Source organism: Necator americanus, chromosome IV, assembly GCF_031761385.1.
Source record: "Necator americanus strain Aroian chromosome IV, whole genome shotgun sequence".
In the NCBI taxonomy this organism is placed as follows: Eukaryota; Metazoa; Nematoda; class Chromadorea; order Rhabditida; family Ancylostomatidae; genus Necator; species Necator americanus.
The window spans coordinates 19527827-19543337 of record NC_087374.1 but is presented as its reverse complement, the minus strand read 5'-3'; the positions used below and the strand labels follow the sequence as shown (position 1 = coordinate 19543337).

General features: G+C 44.9%; 5 protein-coding genes across 7 annotated transcripts; 1 reads left to right on the top strand and 4 right to left on the bottom strand.

Moving 5' to 3' along the window:
* Window positions 1–8: 8 nt before the first annotated feature.
* Window positions 9–4188, bottom strand: RB195_001955 (uncharacterized protein; the record flags this gene model as incomplete). 2 transcript variants are annotated; one of them, XM_064198975.1, is made up of 9 exons in its annotated part: window positions 9–80; window positions 1254–1352; window positions 1483–1623; window positions 1782–1896; window positions 2656–2717; window positions 2782–2794; window positions 2852–2905; window positions 3775–3866; window positions 4018–4170. In XM_064198975.1, the coding sequence occupies 9 exons, from the start codon at window positions 4168–4170 to the stop codon at window positions 9–11; spliced, it is 801 nt and encodes a 266-aa protein (XP_064054856.1). The 2 variants fall into 2 exon arrangements, with proteins under 2 accessions (XP_064054856.1, XP_064054855.1); XM_064198974.1 differs by having other exon boundaries at window positions 2782–2905; window positions 4018–4188.
* A 3795-nt stretch (window positions 4189–7983) lies between these two features.
* On the bottom strand, window positions 7984–8514 carry RB195_001954 (uncharacterized protein; the record flags this gene model as incomplete). The annotated part of the gene is made up of 1 exon (XM_064198973.1): window positions 7984–8514. One exon carries the CDS (start codon window positions 8512–8514, stop codon window positions 7984–7986), a length of 531 nt encoding a protein of 176 aa, XP_064054854.1.
* A 124-nt stretch (window positions 8515–8638) lies between these two features.
* On the bottom strand, window positions 8639–8962 carry RB195_001953 (uncharacterized protein; the record flags this gene model as incomplete). Its single annotated transcript, XM_013444622.2, has 1 exon — window positions 8639–8962. The coding sequence occupies one exon, from the start codon at window positions 8960–8962 to the stop codon at window positions 8639–8641; it is 324 nt and encodes a 107-aa protein (XP_013300076.2).
* A 100-nt stretch (window positions 8963–9062) lies between these two features.
* On the bottom strand, window positions 9063–11238 carry RB195_001952 (uncharacterized protein; the record flags this gene model as incomplete). Of its 2 annotated transcripts, none has more annotated exons than XM_064198972.1 (4): window positions 9063–9754; window positions 9849–10273; window positions 10331–10482; window positions 10699–11238. In XM_064198972.1, the coding sequence occupies 4 exons, from the start codon at window positions 11236–11238 to the stop codon at window positions 9063–9065; spliced, it is 1809 nt and encodes a 602-aa protein (XP_064054852.1). The 2 variants fall into 2 exon arrangements, with proteins under 2 accessions (XP_064054852.1, XP_064054853.1); XM_064198971.1 differs by adding an exon at window positions 10487–10639 and having other exon boundaries at window positions 9849–10360; window positions 10724–11238.
* A 2329-nt stretch (window positions 11239–13567) lies between these two features.
* RB195_001951 (uncharacterized protein) lies at window positions 13568–14044 on the top strand (the record flags this gene model as incomplete). Its single annotated transcript, XM_064198970.1, has 1 exon — window positions 13568–14044. The coding sequence occupies one exon, from the start codon at window positions 13568–13570 to the stop codon at window positions 14042–14044; it is 477 nt and encodes a 158-aa protein (XP_064054851.1).
* Between the last annotated feature and the right edge of the window lie 1467 nt (window positions 14045–15511).

Here is a 15511-nt window from a genome sequence, read left to right as displayed (position 1 = left end):
GAGGTCCATCACTTGTCTTCCTTCGATTCATCAGCCTTTTTCCTCGCTTCTGCCACTGTCTGTTTAGTTTGTTCTTCCACCTAGAAATGAATGCTACGATATTAAAGAGGGAGAAATCGCAAATGAAGTGATTACTATAATAGTCGGGTCAAAACGACATGAAGCACGGATAGTTGCGTTTGCGGCTGTGCTCGAAGCACTGCAGTGAAGACAGCGATTAGAATCGAGGTGGGACCATGGTGAACTGCAGAGATGGGTGGGGGTAGCAAGGATCCTCACACGATTCCAGCCACTATGCTCCACCGCACCGCTTCGAACGCAACCGCTTATGCAGCTGTCCACGCTTGCGCTTCGTGTCGTTTTGACCGAACCATGTGTGAAATAATTGACGTAGTCAATGTCTAAAACATGTGAGATAATCTAAAGCACTGGTCGATATCTAACGAAAACCACCTTTTCATGAAAGAAAACGAATGTTGGCTGGACACCAGCAACAAAACATGGGAGAAGTGTTTGCAAAAAGAATCTAAGTCGTGATATTCTTTATCAAACTCGTTGTAGCGAAAGTTCTTTGTTCAGGCTGATTTGATCTAGAGTAGATGTTCAAAAACCTTTGTAGGATTTTTTTGCCGGATGTCTTTCAAAGACAGCATTCCAGGAATCTGATGTGGCGAGAGAATCCGCGGGGAAAGCTAGGTGAGGTTGTATAGTTGGGTCAAAACGACATGAAGAGCAGACAGTTGCGTAGACGGTACAGCATAGCGGTTGGGATCTTGTACGGATCCTCGCTACTGCCACTCAGTTCTGCAGTTCGCCATGGTCCCACCTCGATTCCAACCGCTGTCTCCACCCCACCGCTTCGAGCGCAGCCGCTTATGCAACAGTCCGTGCTCCTTGTCGTTTTGACCCACTATAGATTGCGGAATCAAGGGCGGTTCTGCTCACCCCTCCCTCATTATCCTAAAAACGGCGTGGGAACCGCTCTAGTTCCTACAAGGAACACTAGAACAATTCTCTATCTATACGTTCTGGTCCCTTCAGCAACCTATTCATTAGTTACACTTGAATAGGCAGTCTAGGAGAAGCCACTGGCTCTCGACCGCTGCGGAGCTGGATGCGGCGCGTGTACTAGGGCTGCGCGTTGCAACTGAAATCGTTGTGGAAAATTCAGATTCGTGGTGTGCTGCCTCTAATCGACTTGTGTCAATAATTTGAAAAATTGAAACTTTGAATCCTTTAAAGAAAATACTCACGTATTCAATGTCCTTTAACCGAGAACTTAGCCGATCTCTTTCAGCTCTTCTTTGTTCCGAAATTGCTTCTTGTAATTGCTTCCTTTCAGCTTCATCTAGCTGCACAGTAAAAAACATTAAATTAGGTAACAAATAACTTACGCTTTCTCTAGTTGTGACATAACTAGTGATTTGGCAACAAAGTACTAGTTATGAAACATGTGTATTAAGTAACACAAAAACTTCTTACCTTGTCATACTGTTTAAGCGCATCCTTATTCCGTTCAAAAAGTTTTCGGAAACCATCTCTAGTTCCTTCGAGCAGACTCGTTTCGTCAGACATACCTTGCAGATGTGCTTGGAGTTGTTGGAGCTCAAACTTTGATACAACCTAGAATTTATCTAAATGTAACCAAAGAGTTTGGTGTTCCTAATGCAGTACCTGAAATCAACTTGAATATCTTGTTGAAATATTTAAGAAGCAAAGATAAAGATATAGGGTGAATAATTATTCCCATAATGAGAAAAGCACCAAACTATGGAGCCCACCTTCTGCTTGTCTTTCCTTACGAAAGGACGGAAGTACTCCCACATATCTTCAAGCATTTCCTTATCCACTCGTGCGACAGCTTTGTGTTCATCATAAATAGCACGCGCTTGCTCTCTAAACGGAGGAAATAAACAGAAAATAAAAACGAATAATATAATAGTGAACATAATATAATAAAGTCTAAAGTCTCAAAGGCTATGGCGTTATTCAATCCGCTTGGGATGCGCCACCACGTTCACTTCAATTCGGAGTCGTTTGAGGTTCACGAACGTGTAACTGGCCTAAACATTGACGTGCGTCAGCAAGCCGATGTGTCAAATCAGTGTTTTCAACCTTCCAGACAAGTATGTTACCAATTTACCGACCCCGGAGGGATGAAAGGCTTGGTGAGCACCAGGGCGGGTTCGAACCTCCGATCGATAGTGCAGACAGCGGAACCTCTTACCGACCGCGCCACACCCGCCCTCTACAATTATTACTATTACTACTATATTATTTATTATTACTATTATGCGGACAGGTGTAGCGCAGTCGGTAAGAGGTTCCGCTGTCTGCACGATCAATCGGAGGTTCGAATCCGCCCTAGCGCTGACCAAACCTTTCATTCCTCCGGGATCGATATCTTGGTGCTAGAATTGTCTGGGAGGATGAAAACACTGACTTGACACATTGGATAGCCCCCGCCAGTCATTGTATAGGCCAGTTGCATGTATGTAAACCTCAAACAATTCTGAATTGAAGTGAACGTGGTGGCGCATCCCAAGCGGAATGACTAAGGCCTGACACTTTATCCTTATAATAGTGAACATATAAGAACCAGAAAACTTGAGACGACCAAGTGTGAAGACGGTACAAAGTCACATTACTACAAACCGTCGTTTAGCGGCAGCAGGAGTTTGTTCATCATCTTCAACTTCTTGTCTAGCTCGTAACACCTAGAAGTCAGATATGAAACCAGGACTAATGAATGGACTAATGAAGTGGGAACGCTAGAACAACCTCTAAAGCTTCTCTAAACATAAGTTTATTTTTTGGTATTCGCTTTTCTTCGGGTTCGTAGAAACCGTACTCCCAAACAGGATCATTTCTGTGAAGCCATTCGGATTCACGTGTTGGTAGATTTCTGAAAGATATAATACATTTTATCTCTTCCAAAAGTGTTCTGGGCTATCAATGTTAACCCACAACAACTTTCACTTTGAAGTTTGCCTCATTTTATTTATTTATTCATTTATTTATTAACCTCAGGCATGCCCAGAGTAAGAGGCAAAGAATGAATACAAATAAACAATAGAAAATCCAGCAAGGAGAAAAGAGTAGAATGAGAATAAGCAGGGACAAGTCACACGAACAGTAAGCAAGGGACGATTTGGTAATTTCAAAAAACACATAAACTCGACAGGGTGGGAATTAAGACTCTTCGAAAATAAGAAAGTATAGGAAGGCTATAAAAATTAGTGGCTTCCAATCACATTTCCTTTTTAGTTGGCTCAAACCTACTACGTAATCTCAGCAGGGGTTTTCAATTCATGCCTTACAAACTCCTAAGAAAAAGACAACCAATAAACTGCAATGTTCTTTGTCGCATACACAGAAGAAACTGCAAGGTTTTTTTTTAAATTCTTGGCTTGCAAGCACTTATAATGGATCGTGCGAGTGCTACCACGTTCACAAATTGCACCATTCATTCTTGAATATGCTAAATATTTAACGTTTATGAAAAAAAACACCCATCCAGAAGAAGAGAAGAGAGATGATGATTCTGAAGAGATGACGAAATGGACTGCTTAACAAGAGGTCTCAGAAGAAAAAGCAAATAAGCGAACAGTTGTTCGACCATTGAATATCCTTTCCAAGGAAAATTGAACTGTTATTTGGAAGGACCTGCCACTGAGCTTTGAACGCAGTACTACAATCCGTACTAGGGTGCACAGCGAGCATTAGAGTAACGCACAAAGGGAAGAAAAGAGAAATAAAAGAAAGAGAACTAACTTGACTGAAGTCCATCGTTCTACTGGATCTGTTGAGGTGATTTTCATTTTGTTCATGTTGTTGATTAAAGTTTCATCTTTCTTGTTCAAAGCCTAAATGATAGAGAGAAAGTGAACACCATATGCTTCAATGATTTCTTGTATAGTTAATACACTGAAATGTATAAAACGCAACACCAGCAAGAGCTTCTCATTCAAAATACTATAGAGATCATAAAAAACCGCAAGACAAAGCCCTACTCACCTCTCTGACCTTCTCATCTCCTTGCGCTTCTTGAAACCTTTTTTCTTCTGTAGGAACTTTGGGAGCCAGGATTTTCTCACCTTTTTCGATCTCTTCCATTTTTTTAACGGCTTTTTGTTGGAAGTGAGCATCCTTAGTCCTTTTTCCAATCATGTTGAAAATCCGTTTCATTTCCTCCCCGTGAAGAAAACTATAAAAGGCAGAAGGTTTTCGGTTCTCGCTTTCGTAGGTTTTTTTCACGAACGCTGGAACCAGTCAAAACTTCTTTTTTCCCTAATTTTAATGCTCTTCTGCGAATCACTGCTTTGGGTGATGGACGTTCATGGAGAATGTAAGTTTTCATAGCAAGGGCGAAATCGCTCAAAACACAGTTTAAAGGCATCATCCCACGAAGCTGAGGTGGTAGGGAATTCAGGTGGAGTATTCTTATACGGGATCGTAGATTAAGGAGAGGGGTGATTCCGTCCATTTCTTCCTAATTGCCGTAAAAACAGCCCGGAAGATGCGGCTTCGAGCGTCCCGGCGCGCTATTTTCCACAAGGAGTTCGACTGGAGCGCGCAAGTAGTGTGCAGGCCGCATCTTCCGGGCCGTTTTTATGCCAAATAGCAAGAAATGGACGGAATCACCTCCCCCCTCTCCTTAATCTACGATACCACATACGAATACTCCACCTGAAATCCGTACCACTTCAGACTCGTGGGGTGATGCCTTTAACGCAGTGCAGTGGGAAATAGAAAGTAAGTTGTCTGTTTCCCTATATTTGACTGTTATGAAATATAAACTCTCTCACTGACATACAAACACTGAACTCTCCACACGGATCCATCTTGTGTGCCATTATCAAGAGGTCATAAATTGTGGTTACGGATACTTATTATGTTTTATTAGTACTGCAACTTGTCATTTGCTTAGTGTGGAAGGAACAATCTGAATAGTTGAATCGAAATACACATGTTCCTTACATGCGGCATGTATTTCTTTGTTAATGAACATTTTATGTTTCTATTCTTGTCGGAAAACGGTTAAAACTAGGAATCCTTGACAAGAACATAATATCCATAAATATACCATATACCACAAGAATCCATGCCGAATGTAAAGAACCTATATTTGTCGACTTCACTATTGAGATTGTTCTACACCATTCATAACCTCATATTTAACAGAAATAAAAATTAAGGTCATGGTATTTCAGGAGGTATCCGAAATGGATGGGAATATCTAATATGCAGTGTTTTCTTTCGTTGCACCACCTAACACGCAGTTATTAAGCAGTACCTATAATCGACGGTAATGACCGCCACAAATAAGTTTTGTAGTGTAACTGAGGAGTTATGGGTGCACTAACTCCAATCGTATTAAGTGTCAAGACTAAGTGAAGTTGTTGGGGAAAATGCAGTTGAAGAGGAGGGAGCGGGGCACTGAGTAGCGCAACTTATCTTAGACACTATTTTACTTTTTTCTCTTAGTAGCTTTAGTTTACATGCCATAGATCCTCCAATGCAAATGTTTATGTCTTAGGGCTCCCACTCATTTAGTTATTTACTTCCAGAACTTAGAGCGCCACTGAACCCCACAACTAAAGAACATGGTGACAGTTGAGTGCAGCTAAGTAGCGTTCGGAAGTACAACACCAATAAGGACAAGACACGAGCTTGTTATGCTTAGTAACTCGAATAATTACACGCCAACAAAATACACTAGGGGCGCAAATTTTGCTCCCGCGGTTGTGTCGCGGCGAGCCACGTTGGAGCGCAGCAACCTCGCTCCAACTTCCAGTGCTTTCCACTCTTTATTATTATGAGGCCGTTTCATGCCATTTCTCTGCTTTCCACTCTCTTACCAGCTTCAGATTCGCATCTAATCGTTTTTCAATGCAATACAAAACGCGTAAGTACAGCAAAAGTGACTTTCTGCAACACTGATCTGAGGATAGATTTGCTTAGAACTTCAATTCTTGAGCACGGATATTCAAGAAGTGAAATGTTCTCCACTGTTCGCTTCGAGTACTTTGAGTGCTGACTGCTGACCCTATCACCTAGACCCCTTCTCCCTAGTAGCTTCGAAGCAACGGTGCGTGCCATGTTCGCTTCGCGAAGGAACTCGCGAATTTAGAAGGGAGTGGGAAGTGAAGAGCGAGTTGACGCAACAAGTTCTAACTTGAAAGATATGTCATCAGAAGCACACCAAATGGTGATATTCTTAGTGGTAAGAGTGGTATGCGTGATCTAAGTTGACCTCACATGACAAACTCCACACTTGTAAGGATTATAACAAAAACATGATGCAGAAAAAGTGCTAACATGCATATATTATCACATATCCCATAATTTAACATATTTTCCGTCGTATCTGTTCTATATAAACCTGCAGCACAAAAGTATATGTTCGTCACAATGTCCTTCAACGAGTTCAATGTTCAACTTCCAACTGCAGCAATTGTATGTACTGCGACTTTGTGTCCTTACTTTGCATAGATTCTTTAAACTCCTTTCTACATCTTACTTCTTATCACTTCATTTCTATGTAGTCTCTGCATAAGTCAATACGACAGGTTGGGTGTACTAGTGGCGAGCACCGTGAAGCTGTGGAGGCGACGAAAAAAAAACGCATTGTAATAGCGTCGTACGCAGCGAAATGGGCGGAGAAGAAGGTGTATGCATCTGGGCATCAGCGAGACATAACAGAAGAGAAGCGATCAAGGTGTGTGTAAAGAGGGTTTTCGAGCATGCCCTGATCATGCCCTGCCAGAGCAATCACCATGGTGCGAGAAAGAGATTTCCCTTCGTTACTACCTAAATACCTGACTCTGCGCAGGTACCGCTAAATATCATACTCTGCGTCACCGGCTCGGTTATGATTCACAAGCTACAAAATTGTTGTGGATTATTAGAAACATCCACTGGAATTTTGTGATATGAGGTGACCTCAATGCTGTATCCGTACCAGAAGCAAGAGAAATCCTCCCGTAAAATAAGAGAGAGAGGTGCATCTAGTAGTTCCGAATTAATTATGAACAATTTCGTTAAAAACGAAACATTCCAACTTTCAAAAGTAATGGGAATGAGGACTTTCGTTATCCTGCAAGCCCCACGTTTTTTTGTACCTTAATTTATTCCCGGATAGATGGACCCTCTGTATCTCCGACCTCTTATATGAGAAAGAGTTAATTTGATAGGATTTCTAGACTTCCAAAAGGTAAAATCTACACAAAACCCATTCCTGTCCTCTTACTTCAGAACCACACAAAATGATATGTGCTTTTAACTACATTCTTTTTAATTTATTCTGTAATTTCGACAACTCACAGCATTCTTCTTTGCATGTTTCCTTATAACTGTGTAGTCCTATGCACCTCTACATCCAGAAGAGCATCTAAGACGGTTGTCTGGGTCTCTATGAACGACTGGAGCGCGACCTCATCGAGGTATGGTCGCGTATCCAGCGACATATCCAGTGGATACGTAATGCTTCGGAGGTATCCGAAGTAGAATCCGCCGGCACCCTCTTTACCGTTCCCCAAGCGATCAGACTACTGCGGCGAGTGTGACGCTGTCAGGAGTCGCGCGGTGTTGTTATCGACGCCATTAGCCTCCTGGATACGCCCGGCCACAACATTTGTGTATCTATTGACCGTTCGGCCAGGCAAACAGTGTCACGTTCATTCCTACTTTTGTGACCAAATCGATAGGGTATACTTTGCTAGATGTGCTTCTTCATTTGATATTGAAGTGTCCATCATGTGCAGCCTCATGTGCTGGTTCGGATTCATTAATGTACTTCATATACTACGTGTTGTATTGTGATAGGTTTGTGAAACACTTTCACTACAAAGAACAATGGATGCAACGACTGAACATGTTTTGGTGTTTCTGAAATATAAAATTAAATATTAGGGTGTTCGGAAAGTATCTGCCGAAATACGGCAAAATTTCAAAACAACACAACTTTTTAACAACATTTTATTATTCGACGAAATAATCTCCATCAACATCGAAAAGCTTCTGCCAACGTCTCAAAAAATCACGGATTCCTTTGGCGTGGAAATCCGGCGACTTGGAGGCGAAGAAACTCCGAAGGTCATTTTCGAGGTGGTCACGATCATCGTAGCGCTTCTCTTCCAGATGATGCTGAAGCGATCGGAAGAGGTGGTTGTCGCTCGGGGCCAGGTCTGGGCAGTGGGGCGCGTAGAACTTCCCATCCGAGCTCCAGAATTTTCTGGGAAGTCTTCTCCGCGATGTGAGGACGCGCGTTATCGTGCAGCAGGCGAATGTTGTCGAGCTTCGGGTGCTCCTTGCGGATCTTGTCAGCCAGTCTTTGCAATTGGGCGCAGTAGACCTCGGCAGCAGTTCGAAACGGTAGGTTCCATGAACTCCCCACCAGACGCTCAGTATGACCTTTTTCTCATGGATTTCACCTTTCACGAAAAGATCCGGCATTTCATCGGCAGCGCACCACGCACGTTTGTGGGTGTGGTTGACATAGAGGACCATCATCTCCAGTGACAATGGAATCGAATCTGCGGCTTCTGGAGAGCAGCTGAGTGCAGATTTCCATGCGTCTTTGGCGGTTGAAGTCGCTCAATGCATGTGGGAGCCGCTGACCGAGCTTTTTCACCATTCAGAGAGATCGCAGTCCATTGCTCACGATAGACAGCGAACAGCTAAGACTGGCAGCAAAGTACTGCACATCTTCATATGGATGCTGCTCCGCCAGATTCTTCAGTTCGCCGAACGATATTGCAGTCGGTCGACCAGAGCGATTCTCATCTTCGACTTTCTTGTTTCCGGCTCTGAAGCGCTGGAACAAGGCGCGCACAGACCGCTCAGAAGGGGCTTCAGTGCCAAATACTTGACTTAAGTTTAGATGGGCTTCAGCAACGGGTTGGCCAGATTCGAACTCGTAAAGGAGTACGTGTCGAATATGGTTGGAATGTTCGGCCATTATAGGATGAAATAGCCAAGGAAGAGGGAGCCAGATATGTTATGTGTATACAAGCGGTAGTGTCTTTATATACTTACTTAGATACTTAGATGGCCCGTCTTCACTGAACGTGCGGGCCCCAGCATCTCTTCCACTCGTTTCGTTCCCTCTCCATTGTCATCCAAGATGTTCTCAAGCTTCGTGAGTGACGTTGACGAGGTCCTTGAGCCGTATCCAGCTGAGCTCCTGAGTGGGCGTTCTTCATGAACTGTGTCTTCTTTCTGTTTATTCGTAGTCCTATTCTCTTACCTGCTTCGTTCAATTCGTTGAGCATCGTTTCTGCTTCATTGGTACTGCTCGAAAAGAGAACGATGTCGTCCGCGAAACGAAGGTTCGAGAGAAATCTTCCATCAACACGTATGCCTCTTTCTTCCCAGGATAGTGATTTCATTATCCATTGCAATGCAGCCGTGAACAGCTTCGGCGATATAGTATCGCCTTGTCGTACCCCCTTTTCAATGGGTATGGTGAGAGGGCGGTGGAAAAGCTGTATCTTAGTCGTGCATCGTTCGTAGCAATTGGCTAATGTCCTCACATACGACGCGTCCACACCTTGATCGACCAGCGCTGATAGTATTGCATTCGTTTCTACGCTGTCAAAGGCTTTCTCATAGTCGACGAAGGTTAGAACAAGGGGCAGGCGGTATTCACGGCAAACCTCTATGACCCTCGACACGGTCTGGATGTGGTCCAAACAGCTGAACCCCTGGCGGAATCCAGCTTGTTCTTTGAGGCTGGGTCTCATCCAGCGTCCTAGATATGCGTGTGAGGATGATCTTGGTAAATATTTTGTACAACACGCTCAGCAAGCATATCGGACGGTAGTTCCGAAGGTCCTCTCGGTCACCTTTCTTATGGATAAGAATGGTTCGCGAGGTCTTCCATTGGTCTGGGATCCTTTCTTTCTGAAGATAGAATGTCATGTGCGCTGCTAAGATTACATGAAGCGGATGGCCGCCAGCCCGAAGAAAGTCTACTGATATAAAATCAGGTCCGGGGGCTGTGCCAGGTTTCATGCTCTTGATTCGTACTTCCGAAGGGAGAATCCGTGGTGGAGCTTCGCCAGTGGGAATGATTGGGCTTGACACAGGAGTTGATGAACGGAAAAGGTTCGAGTAGAACCTCTGCGTAATGATTTCCATCTCACGACAAGAAGTGCGAGTCCCGTCTTCGCTCAGCAAGGCTGCTAGTGGAATATTATAATCGCGGAGATCCCTGCGGCACTTCTTTAGACTCGTTCTTCTTTGTGCTGCTTCTAGAATCTTCTTCTGCCTGTACTTCAAAAGATCCTCCTGCAACGCTTTTCTGCAGCTAGTGTCTGCTACTAACCGCTCAAGGTGCGATGCATTCGGATCAAGCCTCAAAGCCCTTCTTCTTTCCAACAATTCCTTGGTGTTCTTCGGAATTCGATCCAAGTTTGTCGTGCGTGGTTTCGAGGCACGCTCAGCACAGACTCGTAATCCCCTCACATCGAGGAGGACCTACACGTGGACTATGAGCAGCATCTCATAGTCCACGTGTGGGTCCTCCTCGATGTGCCAGTCACCTTGGGACAAGGAGTCCTCGAGTACGCAATCGTCGTAGACGACTTCTTTTCTCCTTCGTTGCCAATAGCAGATGTTCTTTTTCAACGTGTGGCTAAGTCATATTTCCGCACGAAGGAGACGGTGATCAGAACCACTACAAAAGGATGGTACTACTGAGACGTCAAGTAGACACCACCTCCGGTAGGTGAGGATGTGGTCGATCTCCGTATGAGTCGCGCCATTGGGCGATTCCCATGTCCACCGACGATGATCTTTTTTCATGAAAACAGGGTTCCCATGAAAGAGGCGAGCGGCGGACAACAGCCTGGCGAGACGATTGCCATTTTCATTCCGGTCCCCTAGTCCAAATCTTCCAATCCTGTTTATCTCTTCTATGGCCTTTCCTAGTTTTGCGTTGAAGTCTCCGAAAACGAATTTGTAAAAGGACTTCTCGTTGTGGACTACTTCCTCCAGCTCCTCGTAAAACGCGTCCAATTCGGAATCATCAGCTGCTGATGTTGGTGAATAGCAGTTGATGATACTGATGGATTTTTGGCGCAGAGGGCGGAGGCGAAGAATGGCCAGACGAGGTGACAGGATCTCGTGAGAATCGACGAGATGAATGACAGATGGGTGCACAACAAAACCAACACCCCCTACATTTCGCGACGGAACCTTTTCTCCACGAATGACGAGTGTACCGCCATTCATCTGTCATACGTCGCCCCTTCTGCACTTGGTCTCCTGCAGAGCAATCACGTGAAATTTCATACGCTCTGCAGCTCCGAGAAGGGCATGCAGATCAACATCTGTGGAAACTGTTCTCGCGTTGTAAGTACACAGTCTGAGACAGTCTCCATGGCGAGTCTTGCGTGTGTCGCTTTGGTCTAGAATCAATGACGTCCTGAGCAACCTGAGATTTGATCGCCTCTCACCGGACGCCATACCGTCTGACTGGGCGTCGAACTGCGATGCACAGCGGAGGTTCGTCCTCCGGTTCTCCCAAGCTGAGAAGGAGTTCGACACATCCGACATTCTGACTTCTCGGAATCGGAAGCCTAGCTAAACCACTGCTAAGATTCACCACCGTCTTGGCAAAATGTCGCAAGGTGGTTCCCTGATCCATATAGGTTGGGCGACGACCTGCGGTGAAAGCTAAGCTCGCCGTGGCATGGCTGCTTAGTTTGGGAAAAGTCTCTTTGCCACTCCAGCATATTCACTGCCTCAGTACCCTGCACAGTGTCACCTCCACGCCACTATGAGGCGGTAAACCGTTGTGGAGTGTCTTTATATAATACCAGTCTGAATGTCCGGCTAAAGCCGGACTTCAGACTTTCGGTGATTTTAGCTTCGCTCCCCTTCACTGATCAATGAAAGTTAATAGTAGTGATGTTTTATGTAAAATTAGATTTGTGTTTTTTTAATAACGCTTTCCTTCTCTTCTTTATATTATAAATCAAGGCGAAAGTTACGGAGTTTTCCTTCAAACGCGTCAATTCTACATTTGGAGAATATTCGATCATCAGCTACAAACACTCCTTCGATGCCAGAATAATATAGATACAATTTGAAAGCATTACTCGAAGTATGGGTGTTCCTCCTGTTTTCCCCCAATAGTTATCACAGAATGATGTTTCAACATAAAATAACGTGAAAGACATCATCCTACTGATAAAGATAACGTTCCACGTCAAATCACATAAACATTTCGCTACTATTTAAACAGCCAGTTTCTGAGAACGGCATGCTACAAACTTGAGGCGAAAGAAGAAGGAAATAGGCACACCGGAGTAGCATATTATAGCAATCTGGCGCCGTTGGACCCGTCGCACCCCTTCTATGGGTACTTGGCGCCGGTGGACCCGTCGCACCCCTTCTATGGGTACTTGGCGCCGGTGGACCCGTCGCACCCCTTCTATAGGTATCTGGCGCCGGTGGACCCGTCGCACCCCTTCTACAGTTATCTGGCGCCGTTGGACCCGTCGCACCCTTCTATGGTACTTGGCGCCGGCGGACCCGTCGCACCCTTTCTATAGGTATCTGACGCCGGTGGACTCGTCGCACCCTCTTCTACAGTTATCTGGCGCCGTTGGACCCGTCGCACCCTTCTTATACTTGGCGCCGGTGGACCCGTCGCACCCCTTCTATAGGTATCTGGCGCCGGTGGACCCGTCGCACCCTCTTCTACAGTTATCTGGCGCCGTTGGACCCGTCGCACCCCTTCTATGGGTACTTGGCGCCGGTGGACCCGTCGCACCCCTTCTATAGGTATCTGGCGCCGGTGGACCCGTCGCACCCCCTTCTACAGTTATCTGGCGCCGGTGGACCCGTCCCACCCCCTTCTATAGGTATCTGGCGCCGGTGGGCCTGTCGTAACCCCTTCTATAGGTATCTGGCGCCGGCGCACCAATCCGACACCGCAGGACCCGTCGCAACCCATTTTATAGCTATATGACCATAGCGCACCAATCCGACGCCGGGTGGGCCCGTCGCACCCCCTTTTTCGAATTTCTTGACACACAGACAAACACGCACACACACACGGACTAAGCTCGTTATTATATATCATGATATTTAAAACGGAAACTTCCAGAACATCTCAAAAAATCTGCGCTACTGCGAAATTTTCGGCAGATACTTTCCGAACACCCTAATAGAACCTTATCTAAAGAATGTTAGTGACGCATGTTAAGAAAAATACTGAAGAGACGAATGAAAAAGGTTCAGATTTGCTTGGAAAAAGTTAACGATGTGTTTGATATCAGTAATTTATTCGAAACATATATATATATATATATATATATATATATATATATATATATATATATATATACCAGTTTTCTCCTACGTCAACGAGCGAAGATTAGAGACGCCGCCGCGTTTGCCAAGGAAAGTAAAATAATGTGGGCCGGACACGTCATGTGGATGCCGCGAAAGGTGAATGGTGTCACAGTCGTTCCGTAGCGGTAACCACTGCCCGCGTTGCATTTCACCTCCATGACTCCGCATGTTTCATGCTCAACGGAACGAACATATCCGAATGCGTCAGCTATGTTTATCTGGGTCGGGAATTGAACATGATGAACGACCTGACCCCCGAGCTGAGCAGGAGGAGACGAGCGGCTTGGGGAGCATACAAGAGCATCGAGGATGTAGTGAAGAAGACCAGGAACACCCGGCTCCGTGCTCACCTCTTCAACACCACCGTACTTCCTGCTTTGACTTACTCCTCGGAAACCTGGGCAAGCAGGAAGAAAACGCGGTGAGCGTCATTGAACGCGCAATTGAGAGAGTGATGCTAGGAATATCCCTCCTCACGCAAGTGAGGGACGGGATTCGAAGTTCTCTCCTGCGTCAGCGATCGAAGATTAGGGACGCCACCGCGTTTGCCGAGGAAAGTAAAATAAGTTGCGCCGGACACGTGATGCACTTTAATGACAACCGTTGGACCAGAGCCGTGAGCGACTGGGTTCCCCGCGATATTAAGCGCACCACAGGAAGACCGCCGACCCGATGATCAGATTTCTTCACGAAGTCCTTCAAAGAAAAGTATGATGCTCTTCGTGTCCCACGCGAAAAGAAGAACCACTGGGCTACTCTGGCACGCGATCGGGACAAATGGAAGAATTACTGGCCTCCGTTCGACCAGTTCGAAGATCAACGGGAGCCAAGGTGATCAAGGTGACTCCGCATGTCTATCTACAACCATGCAAACTGCTCAAATAGTAGCCAACAGTTTACATAACTTCTGAATGATCTGAAGTTATCCTTATCAGTGCGTTAATGTTGTCCACGTCATTTTATGTTAAAACATCATTCTATGATAACTGTGGGGGAAATCACGAGGAAAACCCATACTTCGAGAAATGCTCTCAATTCGTTGGTAGATTATATTGGTATCGAAGGAGTGTTTGAAGCTGATGTTTCAATGATTTCTGAATGTGGAACAGACGCGTTTATAGGGAAAATTCTGTAGTCTTTCACCTTAAATTATAATAAAAAAAAGAAAGAAAGCGTTGTTTAAAAAACAAATCTAACTTTACAGAAAATGCTATGCTATGAATTTTCATTGATCAGTGCAGGGGAACGAAGCGAACAGCACAGAAAGTCTCAAGTCCGGCTTTAGCCGGACATTGATTCAGACTGGAACTGAAGCTTGAATATTTTTCAAATGTGTAACTGATCCTTAACAAAGAAAATCACGAAATCTTTCGACTTCATTTGTTATTAAAAAAGAGGAAGAAAGCGTTATTTGAATAACACAAGTCTAATTTCACAAAAAAAAGCCACTACTATTAATTTTCATTGATCAGTTAAGGGGAGCGAAGTGAACACCATAGAAAGTCTGAAGTCCGGCTTTAGCCGACGTTCAGACTTTATAAATAACCTTTGCATGATGAAGATAACCAGACACTGGAACTTGAGTAAAAAAAGTACGTAGTAGTCTGGCCATCTTCATCATGCAAAAGTACCAGTAAAAAAGCTCGCGAAGGATGCAGTGATGAATGTCCAATCAACGTCCACTAACGCTACTTCAATCCCTGGTTCAATTACAAGGATGCAGTAAAGGAACTAGAATTCATTCGACAGGAAATGGAAACAAATGTTCCTACTCCCTGCTGAAGATTTCCACCTCTGATTATCATATGGGCTGCAAGTGTTAGCGATTTTTAGGAAGGGATTTGCAAATAACGGTGCAAATTGTATCGGAGCAATACTCAGAAACATTCAACGATAAACGGCTCTGAAGCGAGGTCCTCCGTTGTGTAAGCAGTCAACGAAGCAGTAAGGGCACATTATGACATATTTGATCAGAAAAGAATGAAAGGATGATGTGCCCAACATTTCCACGTTGTTCACAACATACGCCTCCACAAGCCATTCCAACCCTGGAGAGATGCAGCGCTCTAACGTGCGCTGCTGTGAACGCTCCAACGTGGCGCTGCGACGCAGCCGCCAAAACAAGATCTATGCCTCTACTGTT